General features: G+C 40.5%; 1 protein-coding gene across 5 annotated transcripts in view; it reads right to left on the bottom strand.

The window, feature by feature from the left end:
• Positions 1 to 19,764, bottom strand: part of UBE3A (ubiquitin protein ligase E3A) — a 60,730-nt gene extending 40,966 nt beyond the window's left edge. The window contains exons 1-5 of one of the 5 annotated variants that reach the window (XM_039714081.1): positions 19,420 to 19,764; positions 16,323 to 16,410; positions 10,866 to 10,933; positions 3,188 to 3,334; positions 2,466 to 2,584 (exon numbers count right to left, since the gene is read on the bottom strand). In XM_039714081.1, the coding sequence (XP_039570015.1) occupies positions 2,466 to 2,485 (20 nt within the window). In that variant the 5' untranslated portion in view covers positions 2,486 to 2,584; positions 3,188 to 3,334; positions 10,866 to 10,933; positions 16,323 to 16,410; positions 19,420 to 19,764. Of the gene's footprint in view, positions 1 to 2,465; positions 2,585 to 3,187; positions 3,335 to 10,865; positions 10,934 to 16,322; positions 16,529 to 19,419 lie in introns of all 5 variants that reach the window. The other 4 variants (XR_005628044.1, XM_039714080.1, XM_039714082.1 and 1 more) reach the window with 4 other exon arrangements.
• Between the last annotated feature and the right edge of the window lie 6,467 nt (positions 19,765 to 26,231).

Below are 26,231 nucleotides of genomic sequence, written 5' to 3' on the forward strand. Positions count from 1 at the left end.
CAAAACACAGCCGTTAGAATAAAACTCTGCAGCTTAGATGAGCAAAAATGTCTTTCATGACAGCTCTTTAAAAACAGAAGTGAGCTAAAATCTGCAAACAGAACTAACTTTTTAGGTTTCACCAGAGTCTGCTGGGAGACTTCAGTTAGGACAGCCAAGCAGACTTTCCCACAGCTTTACAGGGAAAAAAAATCAATCAATATTTACAGGAATGAAATTTCTAAATTTCTCTATTTATTATATAACTATCTATAATATTCTAAATGCTATTGGAAATCTCCACATGTAGCCTGCTACATTCCTTTTTTCCTATTTCATTGTGCTATTTTACTGCATGGTCTCTCCTATTAAAGTTTGGACTGCTCTCCAAACTCTCTACTAAAATTTTAGTTCCTTTTCTGAAGTACCAGATCTTAATAACTTTTTGGATTCTACTAAACAGACCCAGTGCCTAGAGGGCATTTCTGGTAGACAAATTATAATTCCCAAGTTAGCTGGATACTGTGTGGTGACAGACGATGCAGAACACAGTAAATTATTTGTTTGTATTTCACTAACTTATAAAATTTAACACACACTAGAGACAGAATTCTGAACTTCCTATCCAGCTCACATTAGCTTAAAATGTAACTAACCTTTAACTGGAAAATAACATAAAAACTGCCCAATCTCAAAATTTGGCCTTTATTTATTATCTCCAAATTATGTCTCCCTTACTTATTAAATTCAGTATTGACAAGGCAGTTGCTTGACAAAAATAATGCTCAGCAGCAAAACAAACAAGAACTTCCTTTTAATTCCAGTGACCAAAGCAAGCCTCTAAATGCTTAGTGAAAAGCATCTCAATTTTTTTTTCCTACTCATTCACCTGAGCATTTAAGTGTTAGGAGCTGGAATACTAGAAAGACACATGTTTATCCTCATACTGGTTAGCTCCTCTATTTACTTTCAGGACTTCAGAAAATGGTAGCATTCAGAAAATGGTATTACTTTCAGGACTTCAGAAAATGGTAGCAAAATGTCTGGACATTTAAGGCTTCGCTTTCTTCACTCTAGTATTGGGACATACAACACATTGAGGCTTTGGGAAAGTAGTGCTTTTAGTTGCTATGAAAATGCAAAGGAAATAGTGGTATTAAAAGAAAAACATCAAGTATACTTAAAGTTTTTCAGCCTTTAAAATAAACAGCAGCATGAAGAATTACAGAAAAAGAGCAGACTGGCATCTAAACTCTGCATGTAAAAAAAGCAGCCTGGTGATCTGCAGTACAGACATGAAAAAAGCTAGCAGTATATCCAAAATCTTTTCCTATCCTCACTGTGTGTGAGAATATTATTAGGATGACTGTAAAGAGACAATACACTTCGGTATATGTTGCTGAAAAAAAAAAAAAAGGTTGCATCTATAAGATAAACAATATAAGAAAAAATACCATCTAGCTGGGTCAAAAAAGGTTTGGTCCTCTAAGGTAAGTGGTTCTGCAGAACACAGGGTGAGAATTTCTTCAGGTTACTGTTGTCTAAAACATGAACAGACCTACTACAATTATGATCTGTAGAGTTATTAATGGACATATTAACTCCATTTTAAAAGGTTTCAAATGACAATACAAGCACCTAATAAAATAAGCTTTCAATACTCAGTAAAATGAAGTGGAAGATCAATCTAATTACAGGAATTGTACTTGTTTGCTGAGAAACTATTTATTTTGCAATACCCAATTGTTTACAAACAAGATACCTTGTTATTTCCTGTGAGCAGGCAACAGTATTGAAAAACAACTATATAGTACGGCAAGACGTCCTTTCATCATGCTTAAAATCTGAAACAAGAGTTCTGTTCAGAGAAAATCTCAGAGCAAATGCTCTTAAAAATTTCAGCTTTCAATTAGATTGTAGATACTGATCACAAGACACCAACTAATCTGAATAGTGCAGTATGAGCTCGCAAATTCAAATGGTGCCTCATTTCCAATAACAGAGGGAACAACTTCTCCATTCCACAAGCCACTCCTTTTACCTCCAGTGTACCTCTCTAGATGAGGAAAGTAATGGTATGCAAGCTTGCACACACTTCAACATCATCAAGCCTCCTGGATAAATACTTCAAAACAAAAACTGAACACATGCTTGGATAAATATGCTAAACAATTTACACAGAAATTCAGTGCAACAGCAAAAACTACCAGGGACTTTTAAGTGATAGTATTGTTCTTAAGAGGGATATCATGGAGCAATACAGAGCTTGCTTATATTTTAAAAAGCAGGCAAGGACAAACTAAGCGAGCTTTGAAATCACTGTCAGCAAGAGTGTAAGTCAGCTCTGCCAGCTGACTTATCTTAAACAAACAATGCAACTTAATATTATTTATAAAACTAACTTCAGGCCATACAAATTAAATACCTTAAAATAAACATTATAGTAGAAAAACTCCTGAGAAACAACCTGATATGCTTATGCTTACCTTTTACAAGCTGTGGCCATTCGGTGACATCAGGGTGATCACAATTTTGAGTCACTGATCAAAACCGAGCTGTCGCACCAGTCCTCTATCACGCTGGGCTAAGCATAAGCTTAACAATTCTAAATAAGTAAAAATAACATAGTTAAACGTTCTTAAAAATTATTTTCAGCCAATTCTCTAAATAAAAAAAAATAAAAACAAGAAAAATATTGATGCTAACAATTCCTTTATCAGTGAGATTAAGACTTACTTACATTCATTTTTTGCATGGCATTTTAACTTCTACAGTAACTCGCTACAGTACAATCAACTGCTAAACTTGAAAATTCAGCAACTTATTTTTAGTCTTTCTAAAAAATCAAAAGCCATACCCATCTCTTGGATCAGTGCAAAACACCCAATGTCCAGTCAACAAGCATTCAAAGATCTAGAAGTGTGTGCATAAATATGAATTGTACTTTCTAACTACAATAAAATTGTGGTAGATGTGCTGCTGCTATAACTCAGTGAACATTGTTTCTTAGCAAGGCTCTGTTGCCAGGGGAGCAACAAAGTAACCTGAACTTTGTTGTGTGCCTCTCCCCAAAAAGAAGTAAGCTATAGATACATAAAGTTTCACAGGAGCAACCTTTACTATCTATTGCAAATCTTTTAGCTTCTTTGCTCCATTTTTATTATGTGTCCTCTCTCCTCTCCCTTAAATTTTCAAAAGTATATTTTACCTGTCAATTGTTTCCCGTGATCTGGCTCCACTGGTATAAATGGAAGGGTTGGTCCTTTACTTTGTCACGCAGGTGGCAGCCAATGATCACTCAGCAATACTCGTGCCCAGAGCGCCCTGGGACCACCCCAGCTGATTACTTCCATGGCTGAAAAGGAACCAGTTAGTCTCTTACCTACTGCTATTATCTACTCTAAGCTGAAGTTAATGGATAAAATAGTTCCAAACATAATCCTCAACACTCAATTCACCCCATTCTCTCTCCCGCCGAAGCTCCTAAGAGCACTGGAGAAAGCCAGAAAAGAAAAAAGGTCTCTGAAGGAGAATCAGATGACAAACAGCATTTGCTTTCTGCTAATATAAAGTTTTAATAAAAATTGCGATGTTAATATTAGTAAATAAAAAGTCATCTTACTTTCTCTTTAAAGCAGTAGCTATGAAGACAGACCTCTGTACAGTATCCTGAGAAGTTTATTCCTCTGATAACCCAGATGAAACCCCACATTTGCAGGTTGCCATGCAGCAAAAGCCTCACACAGAATGAAGGTGCACAAAGCTATTGATGGCACAACCACAGCTCTCTGCAACACCTGCAGACGTAACAATTTGGTGCAAATACTAAGAGAGCACATCAGACAGCTTTAAATATTTAGAAAATAACATTTCTTTACTGCACCTTCTTTTGTGCTTCAGTCCAATATATCACAAGAGTATTACAGTAAAATCTTAGCAAGGCCCATGATTTTCTAAAGTTTGTCAGAAAAGCTGCCCAGTTTTGCCAATCTACTACAATTTGCCATTCTCTGCCCATAACAAAATTTGTCTTAGTTTCAGAATGATGCTTACTAGTTTTATCATTCACTGAGATAGGCAAAGTGCCATCTGTTGATTTTAACATCAGCAATATTTGAGTGTTCTCATCGTAACACAAGTGCAGTTGACACAAGGAAAGTAAAAAAGAAATAGGCTACCAAAAATCTCCCAACCAAAACAGATTCTCCAGTACTTATGTTTCATGGGTGTAAATTGTCAAGTTTAACTGAGTCAATGCCAGGAGCACAGAACAATGATTAAAAGTCAGTTTAAAAGTCGGTTCTGTCAGCATTACAGAACCGGGTAAAGACTTTCCATTTAACGTTTGTGACCATCAGCTGTACAGAAAGGCAACAACCCAAGATGTTGATGCAAAACTAAGAAGCTGTAAAACACTACTCTGCTTATGATATTCTGATTAAGACCTGAAAACTTCCACTTGCTTTCAGGCAAGCTTTAGTTTTGAGGAAACAGATGCTTATTCTAACACTGCTTCTAGCACTTTGCCCAAGTAACTTTTAGTACACTGGTCAGAGGACAGTGGTATAATCTCTAAAGCCTCATTGGCTGGGAAACCTGCATTATGACTACTGCAAGTATTAGCGCATGTTCTGGAGCGTGCCTGATCAAGGACTCCCTACCTAGACTTGGTCCTACACCACCAGACTACTGACAAAAACTTATTGCAGCAGTCTTCCATTCAAATGGAAGCATGCTGGAACACCAGGCTGCCATCAACCTCAGTAAACCAAAGTTTTCCTGAGGCTGTTTCATATGGGAAAAGTCATGAACGTGATTGACAACAGTGAAGGAGCACATGAAATGCGGGTGCTGGATTCAAACACCACTAGATTTTGGAATGTTAAAAAATATACTTTAAGTTGGCAGCTACAGTCATAGTCAAGACAAGCTTGTGCCAAGGCCTGATCCAGATCCAACTCTGTTAGTCTCATTTACCACACCACCGAACATAGTATCTACAGCAGTTCTGTGATGGGAGGCAGGGTCTGAACTGCCACAAATCTCACTGAGCTGAAGTTAACTCATTTAAGTTTTGGTGTGAAACATGTACCTACAACCTGAATTTGTCATGGGTCAGAGCTCTCAGTCAGGTAGTTTCAGCATTTCTGATTTGTTGTACGATACCTTAAACCTAGACTTACTGTACTGTGGTCTAAAATTTTCATGCTCCTTTTCAGCAGTCTAGATGCAAAAAACCTTAATGAATCATTTCTCTCTTTTATCTCCTTCTCATCCTACCTTTCCCACCTATCCTTGCTGCCACTCCTGTGGGACAGAATATGACTGGCAAGGATTCCCTAGCACAGATGAAAGAATTAATTTTTCTAAAACCTTACTCATTCATGCATCAGCAGAGTAGGGTCTGCTGGCAAAGAGACCAGCACGGTGGAACACAAGGTGGGTGGTGAAGGAGACTGCCATCAAAGATTTATTCTGAATATATTTCAAAGGACATTTTGACTGTTTGATACAAACAATGCACAAGAACCTCCAATCTTGTTAAGAGAGTCAAAAGACACTACTTGATTAGGAAAGGAAAACCACACTGATGAATAGACTAAGATCCTGGAAAACAGTATTATGAATTGTGAATTGGTCTAAATCAATGGCTTTTCTGTCACAAAAATTTCTCTACAAAAAAACTTCCTCTGTTTGTAACTTACCTTACAGAAGACAGAAACAGCAGCCCCAGAGCAGATAGTTATTCATATTACTCAAACGAATTTCTCTGGTCCTCACTGTTATGATCAGCATGGCTTACAGTTTAGGCTTTTACAGACACACTGAGCAGCTGCAGATATGAAAGGAAGTTTGTGCCTATAGAGTATGTCCAAAAAACCCAAGATGGGTGCCAGACTCTTTGAGACTGACACATCTGTGTTGGCCTAGAGACTATTTACTAGACGTAGAATCAACTAGGGCTGCAACTACACCTACTACAGTTAGCAAGACATGAAGACATGTCTTCAAACCATGTATCTGAAGAACTTTGTGACTTGAACTAGCCCTCATGAAAAGGAACAGGATAAATAATGTTTACATGGTGATTTGGAACAACATCTATTTCTCCAAGACGGCACAGGTATTTTCTTAAAAGAATATTCCTATCAGCTCAAGGAGTTAAACAATGAGTGAAAGAACAAGATGTCAGAAAGCAAGTTCAGAAGCATCAAAAGGGATAAAAGCAACTTGGTTGCATAGTCTGATGAAAGGTCTGGGCACATTTACTTAAACCTTGGAAGTCTACAAGCATGAGGCAAGAAGAGGTCCCCAACTTCAACACACAGAACCTAAAGCCACACCCTGGAGACTGTAAGTACTTATTTTTCAGCAACCAAAAAAAAAGGCAAATAACTTCCAGGTTGGAATCATTATTTTAAACATTGTTACCTACATGGTTTCCCTAAATCTGCTAGGGTTTGGAGAAGGTGATCATCAAATATCCTCGGGTTATTTGACGGTCACCTCCTGTGAGAGTATTGCAATCTGGCAGCTGACACACAGTATCTGAGGCCTAGGAAGATCCCCTAGAGGATGAACACTTTCCATATTTAAACTATAACTGCTGATTGCCTTATTGAAAGAGTGACACTTGTAATAATTTAAGTTTCCTTTACAAGGGAATTTTAAGTATCTACCAAAGTAATCTTTGATCCAAATTTAATATTCTCTTTTTGATCTATGATGAAAATCGGGGTAATCCACTGTACAATGAAGTACCATGATCTACCTCACCTTTCAGTACCAGAATTTTAGTTGCTTAATTAAATATAACCATCTCTCTCAGGAATATACCACTAAAGACAGCTTTTGAAGGTCTTCTGAAGAGTTCCTCTGAATGCTCCAAAAATTAATTTTACATATTTTCAGAATGACTTTGAGTACCGCAATGAAACAATCACCTATACAGTAAGAAACTGACACCTCATAGGAGAGTGGGCCTTTTGTAACTAGAGATTGAGTCAAATGTCCTGGAGAATGCTCACCAAGCCCCTAAATTCAATCTTAATTGTCATATGCACAAAAAAAAAAGGGTAATGTAATAGGCATGTTTGAGCCTATATTTCTTCATAAAGGTGGAAGTACAAATTACTTTTCTTGCCTGTATGCTGTTACCAATGCACAAACCATAAAAAGATACATTTTCTTCATCTAATTAGTAGGCAAAATTATTACTGATTCTACAAGTAAAATAAAACAGCCATTAATACAACCTGATCATATAAATCCTAATGGAGCCAAAAAAACAGCCCCAGCCAAACACTAATAAGGCCTCCATATGATTTTCTTTCCCACTGCCTGGTAAACCAAGCAATTCAACTAGTAACAACAAATCAAAATCACAAGAGTTAGAAAACCAAAAGAATTGGGTTCTATCCTGGAAAATGCCAAACTAAAGTGACTAAAGCAGTCACAACTGATGTACAAATGTACACATGCTCCCATGTATTACAAAAAGAATGACAGATATGGCTCATGAAGGGTCCCTGGAAGAGTGTCTGTTTATCTGCACAAAGCACTTCACACATCTTCCAAACTTAAACCCAGTTCTCCAATTATTCAATATTCTTCAAAAGTGTTCCAGAAGTAGTAGAAAAGAGCCACAAAGACATCATGAACATTAAAAAAATGCTTTGTGAATAGACAATAAAAAGAATTCTAAATTAATCAAGCCTATCAATATAGATACTGGAAGAAACTAAGTTTTCTCATAGCACAGAAAGAATACATAAAGATCTTTGAACTGAAAGAATGCATATAAAATCCCCACTAATAGAAACTGAAGGCCCACAAATTCAAATTAGAGGAGGAACACAAGCCTGCACGATAATGAGAACAATTAACACTTGAATAAATTATTTGCAATGGGAATCTGAATTTGTTACTCTCTTCAAATTAAAGTTAGTGCTACTCTGGAATTTTCATTTCAATAAAATCACAAGTTACTGAGTTTCATAAAGGTAGAATTTTGTGGATCTCAATACAAAGAGATCAAACACAGATTTACATAAAAGTTCCATCCTATAATATCTGTATACTTACTTTGCCTTGATGTCAATACTCCCCACTGTACTGGTTTTGACTGGAATAGAGTTAATTTTCTTCATAGTAGCCAGTGTGGGGCTGTGTTTTGCATTTGTGTTAACACAGGGATGTTTTTGTTATTGCTCTTTGTGTTACAGCTTTCACACAGTCAAGGCCTTTTCTGCTCCTCAGCCCACCAGGAAGGAGGCTGGGGGTGCACAGGGAATAAGGAGGGTTCACAGCTGGGACAGCTGACCCCAGCTGACATCCCATATTATAAAGCATCATGCTCAGTGTATAAAGCTGGGGGAAGATGGAAAAAGGGGGAATGTTCACAGTTATGGCATTTGCCTTCCCAAGTCACTGTTACGTATGATGGAGCCCTGCTTTTCTGGAGAGGACAGAACACGTGCCTGTCCATGAGAAGTGGTGAATGAATTCCTTGTTTCACTTTGCTTCATGCACGGCTTTTGTGTTACCTATTAAATTATCTTTATCTCAACCCACAAGTTTTCTCACTTTTACTCCTCCAATTCTCTTCCACATCCCACTGTGTGGGTAGGTGAGAGAGTAGCTGTTTGGTGTTTAGTTGCCAGCTGGGGTTAAACTATGATATCCATAAATCACAGAGTAACAGAAATATCTAATGTTTGCTCCCATTCCCTCCCCTCAGGCCAAAAGCTAGAGGCCTGCATGTTTTTCCCATTTTCTACAGCTGCCCTTGCAACTCTGGACTCTAGCTTTTGCTGCCAATATCTGGTTTCGGTTTAGTATTTCAGTTAGATCATATACATGTCATGTTCACCTTTGTAAAAGCAGGAAAGATCCAAAATTATCTTTAGCTTTAGCTTCTGTGTTTTACACTTAGACCACAGCTGATTTTTTTTTCTTCCACTACACACACACCTCTGGTTGGTTTTTTTTGGTTTTTTTTTTGTTTTTTTTAGCAGAACCATTTGTTTCTATTTCAGTTACATTATACCTGTTACTTCAGGCTCCCTCCAAAATGATACACAGGCAGGAACAAAAAGCCCTTTCTACACCAGCAGGTGAAATCCAACCACCTATTTAAATGCCTTTCACTAACTCTTTTTATTAGCTACTCATCATGTTATTTTGCAGTCAGGTAAGTTTTACAGCTTCACTTCAGTTTTACTACTTAAACTTTTATTCCGTCTGTCCTTTTGTTTATTCTCTATTTTGATTTCTTTTGCCACCCATCTTTCATGCTGCCTTCCATGTAAAGCATCTTTCTGTTCACCAAATTCTTCAGCACGTCTGTTTAAATATAATTGATATTAAAACCAAGCAACCATGCAATTCTCTAGTACAACATTCAGCTTTTCTGATGTTCCATTAGTATTTATTACTCACAACTTGTGGGGGATTAGAGGGGAATTCTTAATCAATTTATGAAGCACATACCACTACAAGACTCTACGCATACATACAGTGGCAAGCAGTTAAACATCCAGAAGAAAAGCAGCCAGCAGGCATAATGGCAATAAAGAAATAATGGCTTAGGTTTGAAGAAGAGCCATCATACACAGAACTGGTATTGACACTGGAGAGCAAGAAGCGGGTGGGTGGTCCCAGTGGTGCTGTGGGTGCAAAAATGAATATACACTACCTGCCAGATGCCTGCTAGAGTAAAGGACCAATCTATACAATTCTCTCAGGAACATCTGGATTGTGACAATGTAACATTGTAGCTTTTTGAGAGACTTACAATTTTTAATTAGTACATACTACAGCTAAAGTTTCAGCTTAGAATTAACAGTTTTATTAGAACCTGTCTATAGCTTCCTACGAAACAGAACTTAAAAAGACATCAAACAACTGCTCTGCAAATTTGAGATTTCTAAACTTTAAGTGTATTTCTAAGTTAATTATCTCGAAAAGAAAAATCCAGACATTAACCCATGGCACAGACAACTCAGATCAGCTTCCCCACAATTTAAGTGGTTAAAAGAGAAAGTACACACATGGCTTAGGAACTGTTATTGAAATAACTACATACAATCTTGTATATGCATTAACTGACCTGTTTAATATGGCAGAAAAATTAACTTGTTGTTTTTCTCAATGTAGTGGTGCTAAAAGTTTCAAAAATTCTCAATGTACCAAGATGCAGAACTACAGAACTTAAAAAGACACTTCAAAGTAGTGCAGTAACACCAGGTATTACTAGAGAACTACACCAAAATTAAGTTAGGAAATGGCAATTAAAATAACTACAAGTTCAAGTTCCAACCCTGCTACAATACATGTACATACTTTTAAGAAGGCTGGACATTTAAGAGCCTAGACAAAAAAAGAGATACCATGTGCCATGGGTTTATGTTAACACTGCCAAAAAAGATTGTATTTCTGTATTTCCCAGCATTCTTATTTGTAAAGTTAACTTACACTGATGATTGCATAAATTTTCTGCAAGTTCTAAATTTATTTTTCAAGTCATAGCCTCACTATAAATATGTTGAGTAGCGAATTAAAAAAAACCATACAGCTTTCAGAAACACACCAGTTCTTATCCAATCCATGGAGAAATAAATGGATGGTAGCAGCATGATGATGAGCTTGTTAAATCAAAAGGGAATTCACCAACGTTTTATCATCAGTATTTATTTTCCCCAAGAAAATCAAATAAGTCAGTTATGACTAAGTAATAGATATCATAGCTAAAAAGGGAAAATTTAATGTGTGCTTCTTCCTGAATTAATTTGCAACCTTTTTTTAAATCTCAGTGCAGGAAAGTATAATTATTTGCTGTTATAATTATTAGCATACAAACAATATAAGTGGAAACATAAACATACCATATCTTTCCAGAGCTGCAGAATCTTGTTCTTTCAAATTCTAAAATGGACTTCTACAGTTCTTGTACCTATAATGCAAAACATTACAATTCAGTTCCTGTACTATGCTTCATGCTAATGTGAAGCTCCGTACAACTTCAAGACAACACATTCAAAAGTGCCTATTTGAATAGTCACAAATCTGCAACTAAAGGAAACACAGAGTCATAGAATATGTCTAGTCAGAAGGGACCTACAAGGATCATCATACCAAGCTCCCCACTCCTCACAGGACTACCTAAAACTAAACCACATAAAACTAAATCACACTTCTCACAGAAAAGCACAACAGAAAATAATTATTATGTTAGATAAGCTACAAAAGCGTGAAGTTCATACACATAGTGTTCCCTATTCTTTCCCCTGTAGTGATGAAATAGAGTTTTATAATTCCATTCATCCAGTTCATTACAAATATCAACTTCCTTTCTCCTTCCCACCCCTTATTTTGTCCTTGTTTTTTCCTTTCTTTAAGAACTGGCATTTATAATAAGAAAAAAAAAACCCACTCAGGAATCAAGACAGAACCAAATCTTTGTTCTGGGTGCATAAAACTGCTAGACTTCAGTATGCTTTTCTATAAATTTATTTATTTTCAGAGAAGTCATAATTAACAAGGTACTAAAACATACTTGAAAGATTTTCAACAAACACCTAAAAGCACAACCAGCCTCGAGGGAAAAGGCGAGAGAAACAGGCACGTATGCACATAACTAAAGAAAGACAGGGGTTGTGGATTCGCCATCACTGAAGGTGTTCAAAACCAAGCTGGATGGGGCTCTCAACAACCTGGTCTAGTGAAAGGTGTCCCTGCCCATGGATGAAGCCTGTAGTTAGATTTTTTTCTTTAAGGTTCCCTACCAACCCAAACCATTCCCTGATTCTATGAAATCTACTAATTACTTTCCAAAAAAGTTAGTAATTTGGCACACATTTCCAGCACTGTGAAGATTTAATATATAATTTCATGGCTTAAAACTCTATTAAGAACAAACAAATCCAATGCAGCTGATTTAGGCTGATCTCCAATATAGATCAGGGTTCCCACATAGGAAACCTCAATCTGGTTACCTTAATGGTACATTCAATTTTATTTTAGAAGATGGCAAACCAGTGAGAAATCATTTGGTGTCAGGGGCCAAATTCTTTATCAGGGAACTGTAATGGGGTGATCCTGGGCCAGTTTTACCACTAAAGCTCCAAGCACTAACAATGTGAGCACACTCTTTTGTATTTAAAAAAAAAATAGTGATATAGGGCAGCCTACAAGTTTTGTGAAAAAGGACTGTTCTTTTAACAAACAATTCTACTAATTATGTAGCTCTCTGTACAGTTAGGATTACTGTGTTAATGATACACAACTGTGTCAATAAAACTGTGCTTCCATACATAAAAACCAGAGGAAAAATTCATCTAAACAACATGAGACAGTATCTGATGATTTTCCTATTTGCAAGTAGCACTTCCACTCCATATCCACAGCAGAAATCCAAGATACCTTATATTCTACTAAAGAATAATTCTTCATTATGTGGTGCCATTAGACAAACTCAGAAGTATTCTGACAAATGCAACCAGTATTTTCACAGCTAGTGTCACAGGACTTCCAGATTCAATGTATACATTTGTTCCTGTACAGACATAGAGCAGTGTCATCTGTATAAAATTCTCTCATTCTCCTCTAAGACACAGAAGCACAAATTTTAAGTATGCACAGAGTAGGAGGAGAGCACCAAGTACAGCTTGAAAAAGTATTGCAAATACATCTACCAGAGTTCTTATGATTATTGCCCGGCAACAGGGACAAAAAAAAAAAGGTTCCCAAAAGAACTGAAGCTATGGAGTAGTGTAGGACCATACAGCTGATAGAGGAAACAAGACCACAATGGAGGAGATGTAGACAGGTTATTTGCATAATAATACACAGCACCAGAAGCGCAAATCCAACAACACAAAACTGAAGTTCCTGGACTTCCAGTTCTTCTCCTTCAGTCTCTCCCCAACAGCTATCACTGCAGAGAACAGAGTTCAGCAGTCTACTAAGTCTAAAGTCTACATTCACTCAAAGACTACATGACAACACAAAAGGAAATAAGGCTCTGTAATGCTTGTCTAAAATGAATGAAAATTATTTAATGAAGTCAGATGTACGTCAACATTCACCTTCAGGATACTTAATTAGCACTAAGCCACATTTGCCTAAAAAAATGCAAATAACAATATGACTTAAAGCTTGGCCAACCTTATTGCTTCCACACCACATTAAAAAAATCATGATTGATCATGTGACCAGAGCCAAAAAGCTGCTTGTTTACAGCTACATCATACATTTTCAATAAGGAGACTTCAAGGCACACTGAATTACATTAACACAGACAGTAAAGCACTGAATTAACCACACTGTCGCATATGGAATTACAAAATATTTAAGAAATTAATTCTAAAATACAAAAAATATTTTGCAACTCTTCATGTCTGGCCTGATAAAAAATATAATGAAATCATCTCTATCAGGTGCTTAGACTATGTTTTATGTTTACATCCTTCTTTCAATCAGATATTCAGGTTATGGGAATCATGCAAAAGGAGTATTTTTCACAACCTTACTATGGAAAGGGCTCAAGCTTTGCAAGCAAGAAATACTAGTGTTTCACAGACGTGTTACACTCTCTCAGAAGCTCCCTTGTCCTTGAAATCTGATGGGATTTGCAGGTTGTGTGGACTCTTAAGTATGTATTTCTACTGGCTACAATAAGCAAGTTTTGCTACACCAGCTGAAACACAAGGTGCTGTTACTCAGCCAGTGTACACTAGTATACCTTGGACTTTCTAAAAATAAACCTGGGTGTACACACATAGTAAAACACAATATTCATCACCAAGACTTTGGGCATGAGATTTCACTATGAAAAAATAAGCAATCATTATCTGAATATGATATACAAATAAGAAAAATGAAAGATTGTATCGGAAACAGAAATTCTGAGTTAGTGATATTACTTCAGTATTATCTAGCTTTGCAGAAGTTTTTGATTCCTTTTAAGAAAATGGCAAATACCACACTGTAAAATGAAATTATTTAAAGTATTAGTTAGCTAAAATATACAACTAACCATAAAGCAAAACTCTTCTGTAGCTATGATAGCCATTCTTCAAGTACTTTGACCTACGACCCATTTGAGAAGTTGAGTTCCTTTAAGAGCCACTCCACCACCTGCTAACAGGCCAAGCCTGCAGAACTGCAGCTGCTCCAGCCTGGGTCCCAGGGAGCATACCAGGGCAGGAGTGCACAAGTAGTGCCAGAGCCTGGCTGCCTGGACAGGCCTGGCATCTCTCTGTGCCGTGCAAGCTTGGCAACTCAAAGAGAGATCACTCTTGTGCCTCCCCTGCACAAAGCTCCTAAGGGTATGGGAGAGGGTGTTTGTCATCCAGATCTCCTCACTTTACTGATTTCTTAAGTGTAATGATTATCAAGGAATTATCAAAAGCCCTAAGAGGAGTCTGACAAAGGAAGCAAAGAGTCTTCTCTATGGAGAGATGAACTAGCTTCACACCTAGAACTCTAGCTTGATCAGAAGTCCTGTCACAGTCCTCAAACAACACCAGAATGAAACACAAACTATGTGGACTAATCATTGCCAGACTGTTATGCAACAGCCACCAAACCCAAACAGAGGTTCTGTAATTTTCTGCTTGTGATCCTACCAATCCACAGGCTACCAAGATCGAATTTCCTTTGGGTTTCAAACTACCCTTTAGTTTTTGGTACTTAAATTTTGTCTTTAGTTGTTCACGTCACAGCTTTGACATTCTGTCACACACACCAGCATGGCTCCACCGAGGGCAACTCCTGCTGGATCAACCTAATGGCCTCCTATGACAGAGTGACTGCATCAATGGACAAGGGAGCCACTACTGATGTCATCTGTTTGGACTTCTGAGGCCTTTGATATGGTCCCCCACAATACCTTTCATTCTAAGTTGGAGAGATAATAGATGGACTCTGGTGGATGAGGAATTGGTTGGATGGTTGCATACAGAGGGTAGTGGTCAATGGCTTAATGTTCAGACGGACACCAATGACAAGAGGTGTCCCTCAGGGCTCCATATTGAGGCCAGCTCATCAATGACAGACCGTGGGACCTAATGTACCCTCAGGAAACCTGCAAACCATACCAAGGGGTGTGGTGTGGCTGATATGCCTGAGGAACGGAATGACATCCAGAGGGGCCTGGACAAGACTGAAAAGTGGCCTCATGAGAACCTCACCCAGTGATTCCAAGTGCAAGGTCCTGAACCTGGGCTGGCAACACCTGATATCAATACAGGCTGGGGGATGAGGGAATTGGCAGCAGAAGTAATAACAGAAGAACTTGGAGATCCCGGCTGTTGGAAGGCCAGCCTTGTCCCAGCAATGCGTGCAGTCCAGAATGTATCCTTGGCTGCATCAAGAGCAGCATGGCCAGCAGGATAAGGAAGACCAGTCTGCCCTTCTACTCCTCTGAGACCCCACCTGCAGTGCTGTATCCAGCTCTGGAGTCCTCAGCACATGACAGGCCTGGACTCATTGGAGAAAGCCCAGAGGAGGGCCACAAAAATGATCAGAGGGCTGGAGCAGCTCTCCTATGAAGAAAGGCTGAAAGAGATAACATTGTTCAGCCTGGAGAAGGATCTGGAGAAAAGTGTTTGCTTTTGTTTAATACTGAAGAGGAGCTTACAAGACAGAGGAGGATAAACTTTTTACAAGGGCCTTATATGACATGGTAAGAGGTAATGGCTTTTAACTAAAAGAGAGTAGATTAAGACGATATCACCAAGTAATTTTTTACAATGAGGGTGGTAAAACACTGGAACAGATTGCCCAGGGATAGGAAATGCCCCATCCCTGGAAATATACACAGTTAAGCTGGACAGGGCTCTGAGCAACCTGATCTGTTTGAAAATGTCCCTGCTTATTGCAGAGGAATTTGGACTAGATGACATTTAAAGGTCCCTTCCAACCCAAACTATTCCAAGTCTGTGAAAAAAAAAAGCCATGCACTCCATATCAAGCAGTCAAGTGGCACATCAGTTTAAGTTGTCCTATATCCACCACCATTGTAATGCACCTCTGAGTGACAGTGCCACTTCTGTCCTACTACAGAAGATAAATGTGATTCTCAGAAGCAAGTTATGTTAGTACACAGAGCATGTTTTTAAAGTTATTTGAATGGGTGCAAACAGCAATGCTTATCAATGAAAAGTACTGGTACAGCTACATACTGTGAATGCCCTTCTCAACCACCAGATCAAAAAAAAAAGAAAAAAAGCATTCTAAGCTCTGCTTTGCTAACTAGAAGTTTCTCTAAAAAAAACAATATATACTTCTGTTCTAAGGAAATGCAAGTAGCTTCAGAAGAAGCAGATCACCCCTCTTACCTAAGATAGTGAAGTGAGGGTCCAGAAGGAAGCCACCCATTTAGTTCCACTCAGCAGAACAACTGCAGCTTCTCCTAATTCTTCACCACTGTAAAACATGGGTAAAGAACCATGCAGGACGGTAATGGAAAGAGTATCGGTAAAGACTGACTTCCACCCCCTTCCTCCATTCAGCAGTTTGCATAATACAGGGAAGCAGGCTCAACCTATTAAAGTAAGTAAGAAGTAGTTAATGCTTCCTTTAAGAGATTCATTCATGAGAGTATTTGTTAGACAGAACTATGATAATATTTAATTCATAATGTAATTTTGCACCCAGCAAGTTATTTTGTCAATAAACTCTATCCCTCCTAACCACAGGAAGGTGCAGCTATTCAAAAATAGCAATTTAAAGTGCTATTTAGTCAGATGTTACATTGCCAAACCTGAATCCTGAATCTCAACATTATTTTTCATATTCTTCCTATGAGGTTATTTTCCTGAAGAAATGTGTCACCAGCTGCTGTAGTTACTGAAGTGCTGCTTCGTTGCAAAATGTTACCTTTAGACTGTATTTGCTGACTTTCTGCTAACCAACCAGATATGTTACACACATTACTATTCCCATGAACCAGCTTTTTTCCAAACTTTAATTCACAGGCAACAGAGCTTTATGAGGCCATCAGGCACTGCCTACTAATACAAGAAGTTAAAGCAATAAATGTTAAGGTCAAAGTATTTAAAGTGACAAAATTCACTTCAAACATGAGATTTCCTCACTGCTGTTGTCTCTGGGAACCAGCTTATAGAACATCTGGGAGGGAGGATTTTTTTTTTTTTTTTAGAAAGTAAACAACATACTCTAGATTTTTTTCATTACAGACCCTGATAGTAAATGTATTACTCCCCTCCTTCCAGGTGCAGGTCACAATTTGATTAGTGACAGAAAACCCTTTAACACTGCTTCTCTAAAAAATTCACAGCTACCTTCAATACACTGGATACTTCAGAAAAATTGTAAAACACACCTCCTTTGTTTAAAAATCAATATAAATTCATTAATTAGAGTGAAGACTTGGCCTACACTGCCAGAAAGGAAGATTGATGCTGGAAATAGGATCTATGCCTACATACTTAATGAATTATATTCCTTTTTCCCTCAATTGCAAGTTCTATTTTTAAAAATTAGTGGCCTTCATCTTCAGGTGTATGGGTAGACTGATGTGGGGAGGGAGAAAGACATTTCCTGCATTTAAAAGAAGATTAATTCTCTCTGGACATTCACTAAGTAAACGAAAACTAAAGTAACAGGGCGGGGGGGGGAATCTTTCCTGCACAGCAAAAATTAGGATGGTGCTAATTTACAAACACATAAAAAATGAATTATTTCCATGGTAAGTGTCATGTCATGAACTATGCTAATCACTGCTTATAGAAAATATGTTTATACATGTCCACAATTAAACATGTTTATAACTTAAAACTCAACTCTGGTTAAGCAGAACCTGTGAATTCTGAGAACTAGGGAAGAATATGTCAACAAAGGAGATAATCATAGTGAAACAAGCACGATTTTATACTGTGCATGCTGGGTCCTGGTGGTACACATAACATTTTATATTTTCAAAAGAGAAGTTAAATGATATGAAAAAGAATCAGGTTTATTTTCTCAAGTTGATTAAAATGACTGGGGACTATTTCCAGGTGCTCTAACAGGCTGAGAACATCCCTAGATGTATTCAAAATATACACACAGTTTCCAATTCCATTCACAAAAGAATCATCGTTCCCATGTTTTTAAACAGCAGCAGCAATTTTTAAAAAAGGAATAGACCAGAAGTCTTGTTTGTTATTTTAAAAAAAGGATCAAATCCACACAACTTTAGAGCTCTGAGGAGGACTTGGACTGAGAAATTTAGGCTTTAAAACACACTGCTGTTCAAGCCTGACTTTTTTTACCAAGTCACAGAACTATACCCTGAAATAAACCCAAACAAATTCAAATACTCATTTTGCTATCTAGTTTGTTGCTTTTGTTTCTATATTCTTGGGAGATGCTCAGGACAAAAAAAAAAAAAAAAGAAGAAAAAGAGAAAGAAGATAAACTGACAATACAATCATGCAGGTCGTTCTTTGTTAAGAAATCAAAGCTAAAATCGGGTACAATTTTCCACTGAGAAACTTTCTGTAGACATGCAAGAAGCATGATAAAACCACTCTGTGAAGCTGATTTCTCACAGGGCTTCAGGTTTGCAGACTCTTACTGAAGCAGGTAAGTTTCCATACAGAGGGACCATCCCTGAAGTGATGTGTAAGACACACATTTAGCCCCAGAATTAGACCAACACATTACACAGAAGGAAACAGAAACAAGTATTTCCATTAACTGCAGAAAAAAGAAAAGGAATAACTACAAGTCTATAAATTACAGGTTCTTGTCACTTAAAGGAGAATTGTGAAACATATTTTGTTTCTTAAGCAGTAGTAACTGCTTAAGAATGACCACAACACATCACCTTAGACATCAGATTTACAAATCAGCAGTGAAGTGTAACATCCCTTAACAGAAATACTGTAGATATGTTTAAAAACTCAAGCCCAGAAAGTCCTGCAGTCAGGAGCGACAGATCACATGCATCAACAAGGCAGCCTGCTCACAGGTTCAGATCCAACTCTTCAGACTGGACCGAAGGTAACACGAGCAAAGTGCTCAGACCCACTTGGTCAGGCAGGCCTGGCCACAGGCTAAGAGACCCTCGCAGCACCTCCCATTCCGGCAGCCGCCCGCGCCGACAGCCCCGCGCCGTCCCATGCCCACAGCAGCCCCGAGGGGTAGTCACCGAACCGGGAAACTGAGGCAGGGGCAGGCTGGGTTCACCCAAGGTCGCCTGGCGAGCCCGCTCTCCCGGGGGGCGGGAGAAGCTCGGAGCCGCCCGCCCGGCCTTCCCGGGGCGGCCCCGCGCCCAGGTGTCTGACGGCGCGGAGCGACAGGAGCCCGGGGCTGCCGCCTTCCCCTCCCCGGCGCGGGGGAGCTGCCACGGCCGCCTCCCTCCCCTTCAGGGCCGGCGTGAGCCGGGCGCCATCCCCGCTGCCGGCCCTGCGCAGCGCTCACACCGACCTGGGCGCCTCGGCTGCTGCTCCCGGCCGCTCCCGCCGCCGCTGCCGCCCGGGGCGGGCGGGCCGGGCCGGGCGGGCGCGTCTGCTGCTCCTGCTCCTGTGTCGGCCGGGCCGCGCTCAGCGCGAGCCCCGCGCCTCCATCTTGGGACAACGCGGATGTCGGCGCGGCGCAGGCTCGGGGCGCGCGGCAAGGAGGGAGGGAGAAAAGGAGGGAGGACCGGCCGTGTCCCGGCGTGCAGCGCGGGCGGGGGCGAGGCGAGGCGGTGGCGGCGGCGCGCTACCCACCGCGGGCAACCATAGAGAGCTGCCGGGCCGCGCCTTCCGGCCGTGTGCACTGGCGGCGGCGCCCGGCCTCGCGGCTGCGCGTGCGCTCGCGCCGGGTGTGGCGCTGTGAGGGAACCGGGGCGTGCGGGACGGGCGCGGTTGTGCGCACACGTACACACATGTACGCACACACGTATATACGTGTACACAAGCATCTGCAAAAAGAAACATATAGACGCGGGTGCAACACGCTGTGACCCGCACACAGACACACACAGGTGCCCAGGGAGGCCGGCGGGCAGTGCAGAGCCTGGTGGCAGTGCACAGCGAGAGGCCGTCGCTGCCCTGGGCAAGGAGAGCGGCCGCAACCAGCTCCGAGTCCCTCGGCAGGTCCCCGCCGAGCTCCACCGGAGTCCAGCCTGTCTGCCAGGCCGCGTGGCAGCCCGCCCGGGGTTTATCGGGCTTAATCTGGGCAGGGAGCCGTGGCCGGCTGGCAGAAGGGAGCAGTGGAAGGGGAGCGGCCGGTGGGTGACCTCTGGAGAGGAGCCCATGCTGGAGCCATGAGTCAGCCAAGGCCTGAGAGGACAGGCAGTGCCAGGCCTGGCCAGCCCTGCCGTGTCCAGGGGAACAGAGGACAGAGAGCCAGAGCTGGGTGACCCATAGGTGGCAAAGCGTGAGGACAGCCTTGTTGTCCCAGCCTGCAGCGCTGGGCAGAGAGCCACCTCGGTGTAAATTTAGGTCATCAAATGCCTGGTGTTATTCAAACCTAGCACCCCGGGGGGCACAGAGGGCAGAGCTGGCTGGTCGGGCTGGAAGGGTCAGGGACTGGGGCCCGGGGATGCAGCCTGCAGGGTGGGTAACACACCCTCTGCTCCTGAGCAGCCCTGCCTGACACCTGGCTCTCCCCTCTTTCCCATGCATAATTTTTCCGTGTCCTCTTGGGTTCCTTCCCCTACCTTCACCCAGGCCTATGCATTGCAAGTACACTTATCGTGTGATGTTAAAAGCACGAGTAAAAGTTTTGTTTTGGCAGGTGAGTGTTAAAAACAGTTTGATTAAATAATTTTAAAACTGGGCAATGCATGCAAAATTTTAATTTTTTTGGACATTGACCTTTTAAAGCTTGAAATATATGGAGCTACAAGCATAGAAGAGGAGAAAGAATAAGTTAAACAAAAGGAAAATAGATCAGACTCTTTTCTATGTTATCCCTTAATAAAGGCAATTAAATAGAGGTGCTTCTCTTTAATTAGAGAGATTATGTTTGTTTTGTTTTGAAAAGCACAGACTAGAAATATGAGTAGTTCTCAAATGCTAGCATGAGCTGTTAAAACCATAAACACAAATTCTCAAAAATATGATACTGAAGCCAGGTTCTGGGCTAGGAAAGAGGTGTTTAGGAGGACATGTCTTGGGCACACTTTTGCAAGACCTATTGTGTTTGTTGCAGGGTAATAGCTGGTAAGACCAGTGGACTCAAATGGCATTATTGCAAATCCGTGCACAGAGTCCTGGTGCTTGCAGAGGACATGGTGGGCAGGGTGTACCATTGAAATATTAAGACTGAATGAAGTATTCTTATACTTCAGTGTGGTCTGAAAGCAGGGTGCATTGCTGTGTTCAGATGGACATCGGTAATCATCTAAAAATAATCACTGGCATGAACACAGCCTTCTGCATCTGGAGGCTCTCCCACATAGCAGCAAAACCTGCCAACTTTCATGTATTAAAATTTCAGATTCAGGCCAAAGTTTATTGTGCCATGATTTTTCCTGTTACCTCAGAAGCAGTAATATTGAAAAAACTGCATCTGGAAAATGCACTGTCTTGCTCCTTCTCCCTTGCTCTGTTGCAGAGCCCACATGTCCAGTCCTTACCTCTTGCTTAACTGTAAGGATGCTATGGGGCAGCAAACTTCTGCTCTCTTCTTACCTACAGAACCTTCTCTTCTCAGCTCAGGCTGGTCAGGCATTATTTGCTTTCGGTATATGGTGTTATTCAAACCTAGGCTGGCTTTTCTCAGTCTGGAAGTTCTTGACCTTACTGTGTCTGGAAATAATCTCCCAGACTTTCAGGTGAAGCTGCTCAGCTGTATCCTCCTTGATATCCTCAGATCTCCTTGCCTGCAGCCCTTGGGGACCTCTCACAGACACTGTGACTATTGAGAGATGGCAGAAGGTGGCTTCACAGTGACATTGGCCAGCTCTGTGTCATCACTTGCCATCTGATCCCATGAGCTTACATATGTCCAGTTTACCTAATGAGTCTCTAACTTCATGCTCCTCATCCAAGAATGGCATCTTTCTCCCTCAGGCTTTGCTGCTATCCATGAGGATCTGGGAGCTGCAAGAGTAGACCATGCCAGCAGTGACGTGCTCTTTTCTGTGTACCTTGCCGCTGGTGCTTTGTTCCATTTAGGATCAATGCCACAATTTCCTTAATCCTCTTTTTGCTGCTGATATACCTACTGATGCTCTTATATGTCCTTCGGATCCCTCACCTGTTTCAACTCCAGTTTAACTCTGGCCTTCACAATTTTCTCCCTGCATACTGAGATGATAGTAGTAACAACTTTACTGGAATTTATGGCAGTCAATCATTGCATGGAAGATGTCTCCATAACTTTTATCAGGACATTGGGTCATCTTCTTGTTTCCTTATATCAGAAAAGACCAGTATCCAAGATAGGACACAATTGATTTATACGATGATGGTGTTTTTAAACCCTAAGTGTTTCCAAATAGCAGCTGACACTTGTTTGGGTTTTTTGGCCATCTGAAATCATCAATTGCATTTATTTTGATGGATTGCAATCCTGAGATCTTGTCCCATGTTAGTAATGAGCAGTTCCTAACCCATCTCTGCTCTGAGGTGATATAGTGTAGATGTGTCACAGGTTTTCTTCTGGAGAAACCATGCAATTATGAGGAAGGAGCAGATGAAATGTGAGCAGCAGGATGCATTGAGCTGCTGTGGATCTGGTGGTTATTTATTGCACTGGCTAGATGCACAGGTAGGGGAAGGAGACTTTTCTGAAAAGGATGCAGGTGTGGGAAGACTCCCCTTCTGTTTTGAGATGTGGGACAAATCACACTGGCAGTGAACAGGCAGAAGATGATACATTAAGGAATATACCCCAAACCAATTGCAGTACAACAGTATTGTACAGATGACCAAACTGCATGACAGATTTTGTTTTGATTCTGCTGGGACAAGTTGCCATTTAGGGAGAAATACTAGATCACTTTTAGGTTTTGTAGCATGTGTTTGGGGCTTCTTTTTTTACTTTGAGATAGTGTGACTAGCAGTAGACTAATTGTGGCCATTGATGTACCTAAGTTGCTTGTGTTACAATGGGGACAGTTGTACTTTCCTGCCTCATTTAAGTGTGTTACATATTCTGAAGTGATGAGTTACTAGGGTGCAGAAATGCTTTTGCTGCCATGAGTGCTTTCAGCTACTTTACATTGGTATAGCCAGCTGCTAGAAAGCAACTGTATCTGCCCAGCTGAGCAGGCTCTGAATTTGTGGAAATGTGACTGGAACTCCCAGTGGAAAGGCCACCACTCCCTCCCTGCTTTCTTGCTAATCCCTGCAACTCTAGGGACTGCTTATGGACTGCAGCTGAAGAGAACAAATGGTTTGACTGTCTTTTGCTGTGATCCCTTCACAGAGCAGGCTCTGGTGAGATGCTTCAATTACATTATTGAAGTAATGCTTGGTAAAAGAGTAAAACTCATCTATTATGGCTAATAACTTGGTCATGAAGTGAAAGTCCTGCAGAAAATCTAGTTTTAATATCTGAATATTTGGAAACAAATAGGTTTTTTTAACTGCTGAAGGGAACAAATACAACTTGTCTCGCAGACAGGTTGTATGGAATAGGCCGTTGTTCCCAGCAGGAGGAAAAAGGCTTTAAAAATAGAATCCCAAGCCTCATCCACAATTTACTTATGATGCTGGAGTAATGCCATCGTGAACCAAGTCTGCTGCATATTAATTTCAGTAATGTTGATATCTCACTTCAGAACTTTGTAGCAAATAATTTCCTGTCTTTGTAAACACACATAGAGTGCTATGTGTGTTCTGTTCTTATTTAATTTGAAAACCCCAATATAAATGGTTTGATAATACTTTTTTTGGCATTCATTTCACCAAGTTATGCGAGTGAAAATTAGATAGTGAAGCTCTGCAAGTGTAACCCCTTAGGAGATAGGGGTGCACTGAAGCGTACAGAGACTTTGTGAGTCAAGCCAAATGCTTCAGCATCCCTTTGCAGATAAAAAGATAAGGGATGGGAAAAGGTCATCAGTGATGGAATGAAATACTGAAGTTTTGAGTTAGGGCTTAGTCTGGGCAACCAGAAGATTCAAGAAATCCCCTTTATGCAGGCATTTCTGAAGGGCTGTGCATACTTCTGAGTCCTGAAAAGCAGACTTGTTCTCCCTTTTCTCTATACAAATAGATGATTTGGTTAAGCTGTGATGTGAAGGTTCATGTCATCTTGAAGTGGCTCCTGTTTCTGAAGACTTATCTTGATTGAGTGAGGTTGTTTCAGTTCCTCCCTGTAAGCTGAGGGAGGTTTCACAAATCATTTGCTGAAATAAGCTTGTCAGGGAGAGTCTTGTTTCCCTGAATGCTTTGCTCAGCCCAGTGGCCTCTGGAAGGAAATAGGGTGAAAGGAGAAGCAGCTCACATGCACATCTTTTTCTCCAAGTCCAATGTATCATCTTTCTGCAAGCCTTGCACTTAGGTCCTCCAGTCTTCTTGTAGATGGAGCAGAATACAGGCAATTTCAGTTCTTTCTCAGGGGGTGAGAGGTTTGTGGTTTGCTGCAGGTTTTCATCACATTTCCGTTGGTCACCTGTGCACATGAACTGGAAAGACTCTATTTTGACCGTTCTGCAGGTTTTGGTGGGATTTTTTTGCCTTTTTACTTGCTGTTGTGCTGTATTACATATTTTTCTACATTCAAAGTCTGGCCCTGGTTCTTGACATATCTGTTTTCAGAAATAAGTCTTGAGCAATTGTAGCTGTGAAAGATGCTTAGGAGCAATGCTTTTGTTTACTCAGAGATTTTGTGGGGACACCTTGTTTTGCATCACTCAACACAGCTGAAGCTGCCTTACATTACATAGCTGTGCAGGTTTGGGCTAGCCATTGTTTTGGTTGTAGAAGAGGAGCCTGACTGACAGCTGTTTTTCTGACCACATGCTTACTTTTTTTTTTTCCTAAGATATATATAGAAGTCTGATTTGCTGAGCAGAGCAAAATGGCTTTGTACAATTAATATTACGTGCTTAATAATGCTTGGAAGGGTGCAGGCAACTGCATTTATAAATCTGCCATGGCCAAAAAAAGAAAAAGTAAAATTTGACAAGCAATCCCAGTGCAAATATGTGTTTTTGTAAAAAAGGGACCACATAGTGCCTAGTTGTAATGTTGCTTTTGAGAAAAAGCACTATTTTTCCAAGAGAACTTGTGTCATGCCAGAAACTCACTTTATCCTTGGATTATCCTACACAGTGACCAATTTAATTTATGACTTTTTTTTTTCTTCTTTGTAATTTTAATGTCATTATTACTTTCCTATTTAAACAGCTCATTCCTTGAATACAGAGTATGGTTTGGTTATTAGCACTGCAGTGGCACCTTGGTGAAATCAGGTTCAACCAGCTCTCCATATTTTTTCCAGTCTATAAATGACTTTTAAAAGGTCATCATGACATAATTGAAAAGTTGAAGGCTCAGGTAATTAGCATCAATATTCAGCTTTCTCCACCCAGTGTTTTATAAGGCGCTTTACTATCACTGTTGTCTGGGGAGGTTTCAATTTGAAAAGGGCATCACAAGGGGCATCTGCATGAAGATGAAACCTTATTTATCTTGATAAGAAATAGCATCAGCCACAGCTCCAACATGTCTTGTCTTAGGTGCAAGAGGATGTTAGAAGACAAGCCTATCCCCCGTCCTTTCTTCAGCAGCAGTACTCGTTTTACTGTAGATGTTGCCACGACAGATCACACCACTACAGCCACACACCAAGTTCAACCTCCTGTAGCTATAAGGACCTACCCTGCAGTATGACCTTACTCTAAAGGTAGAATGTACAACTCACAGCATTTCTTCAGCCGTATATAAACATCAGATGCTTGGCTGGCTGCCCCTTTCAGGAAAACAAGGGGAAGAGGATGGAGAGCTGAAGCTGCTTTATGTGCCTTGTCACAGTGAATTGACTGGGTTTAGTATCAGATGGAAGTTTAATTCCTGTATTTTGTGTCCTGCTGCCTGTCTTACTTCCAAGGAATATCAGAGGAGGAGGAAGAAGGACAAGGGTCTAGGAGGCATTGGTCATTGAAGAGTGTACCTGGGGAGAAGAGGATGAAAATGTTAATTTATTGTCAAAGAGGGTATGACTGTGTTTGAACCCAGAGGTTAAAAGTAGTACAGTTTGTTTGTGTCCTGAGGCAACCACTATCCCCAGTGCCGAGCTCTCCACAGAAGTTTAGGATTGAAAGACACCACACAGATAAAGTTTTGTGCTTGGGG

This window comes from Passer montanus, unplaced genomic scaffold (assembly GCF_014805655.1).
Source record: "Passer montanus isolate IOZ18808 unplaced genomic scaffold, ASM1480565v1 scaffold3, whole genome shotgun sequence".
Taxonomy (NCBI): Eukaryota; Metazoa; Chordata; class Aves; order Passeriformes; family Passeridae; genus Passer; species Passer montanus.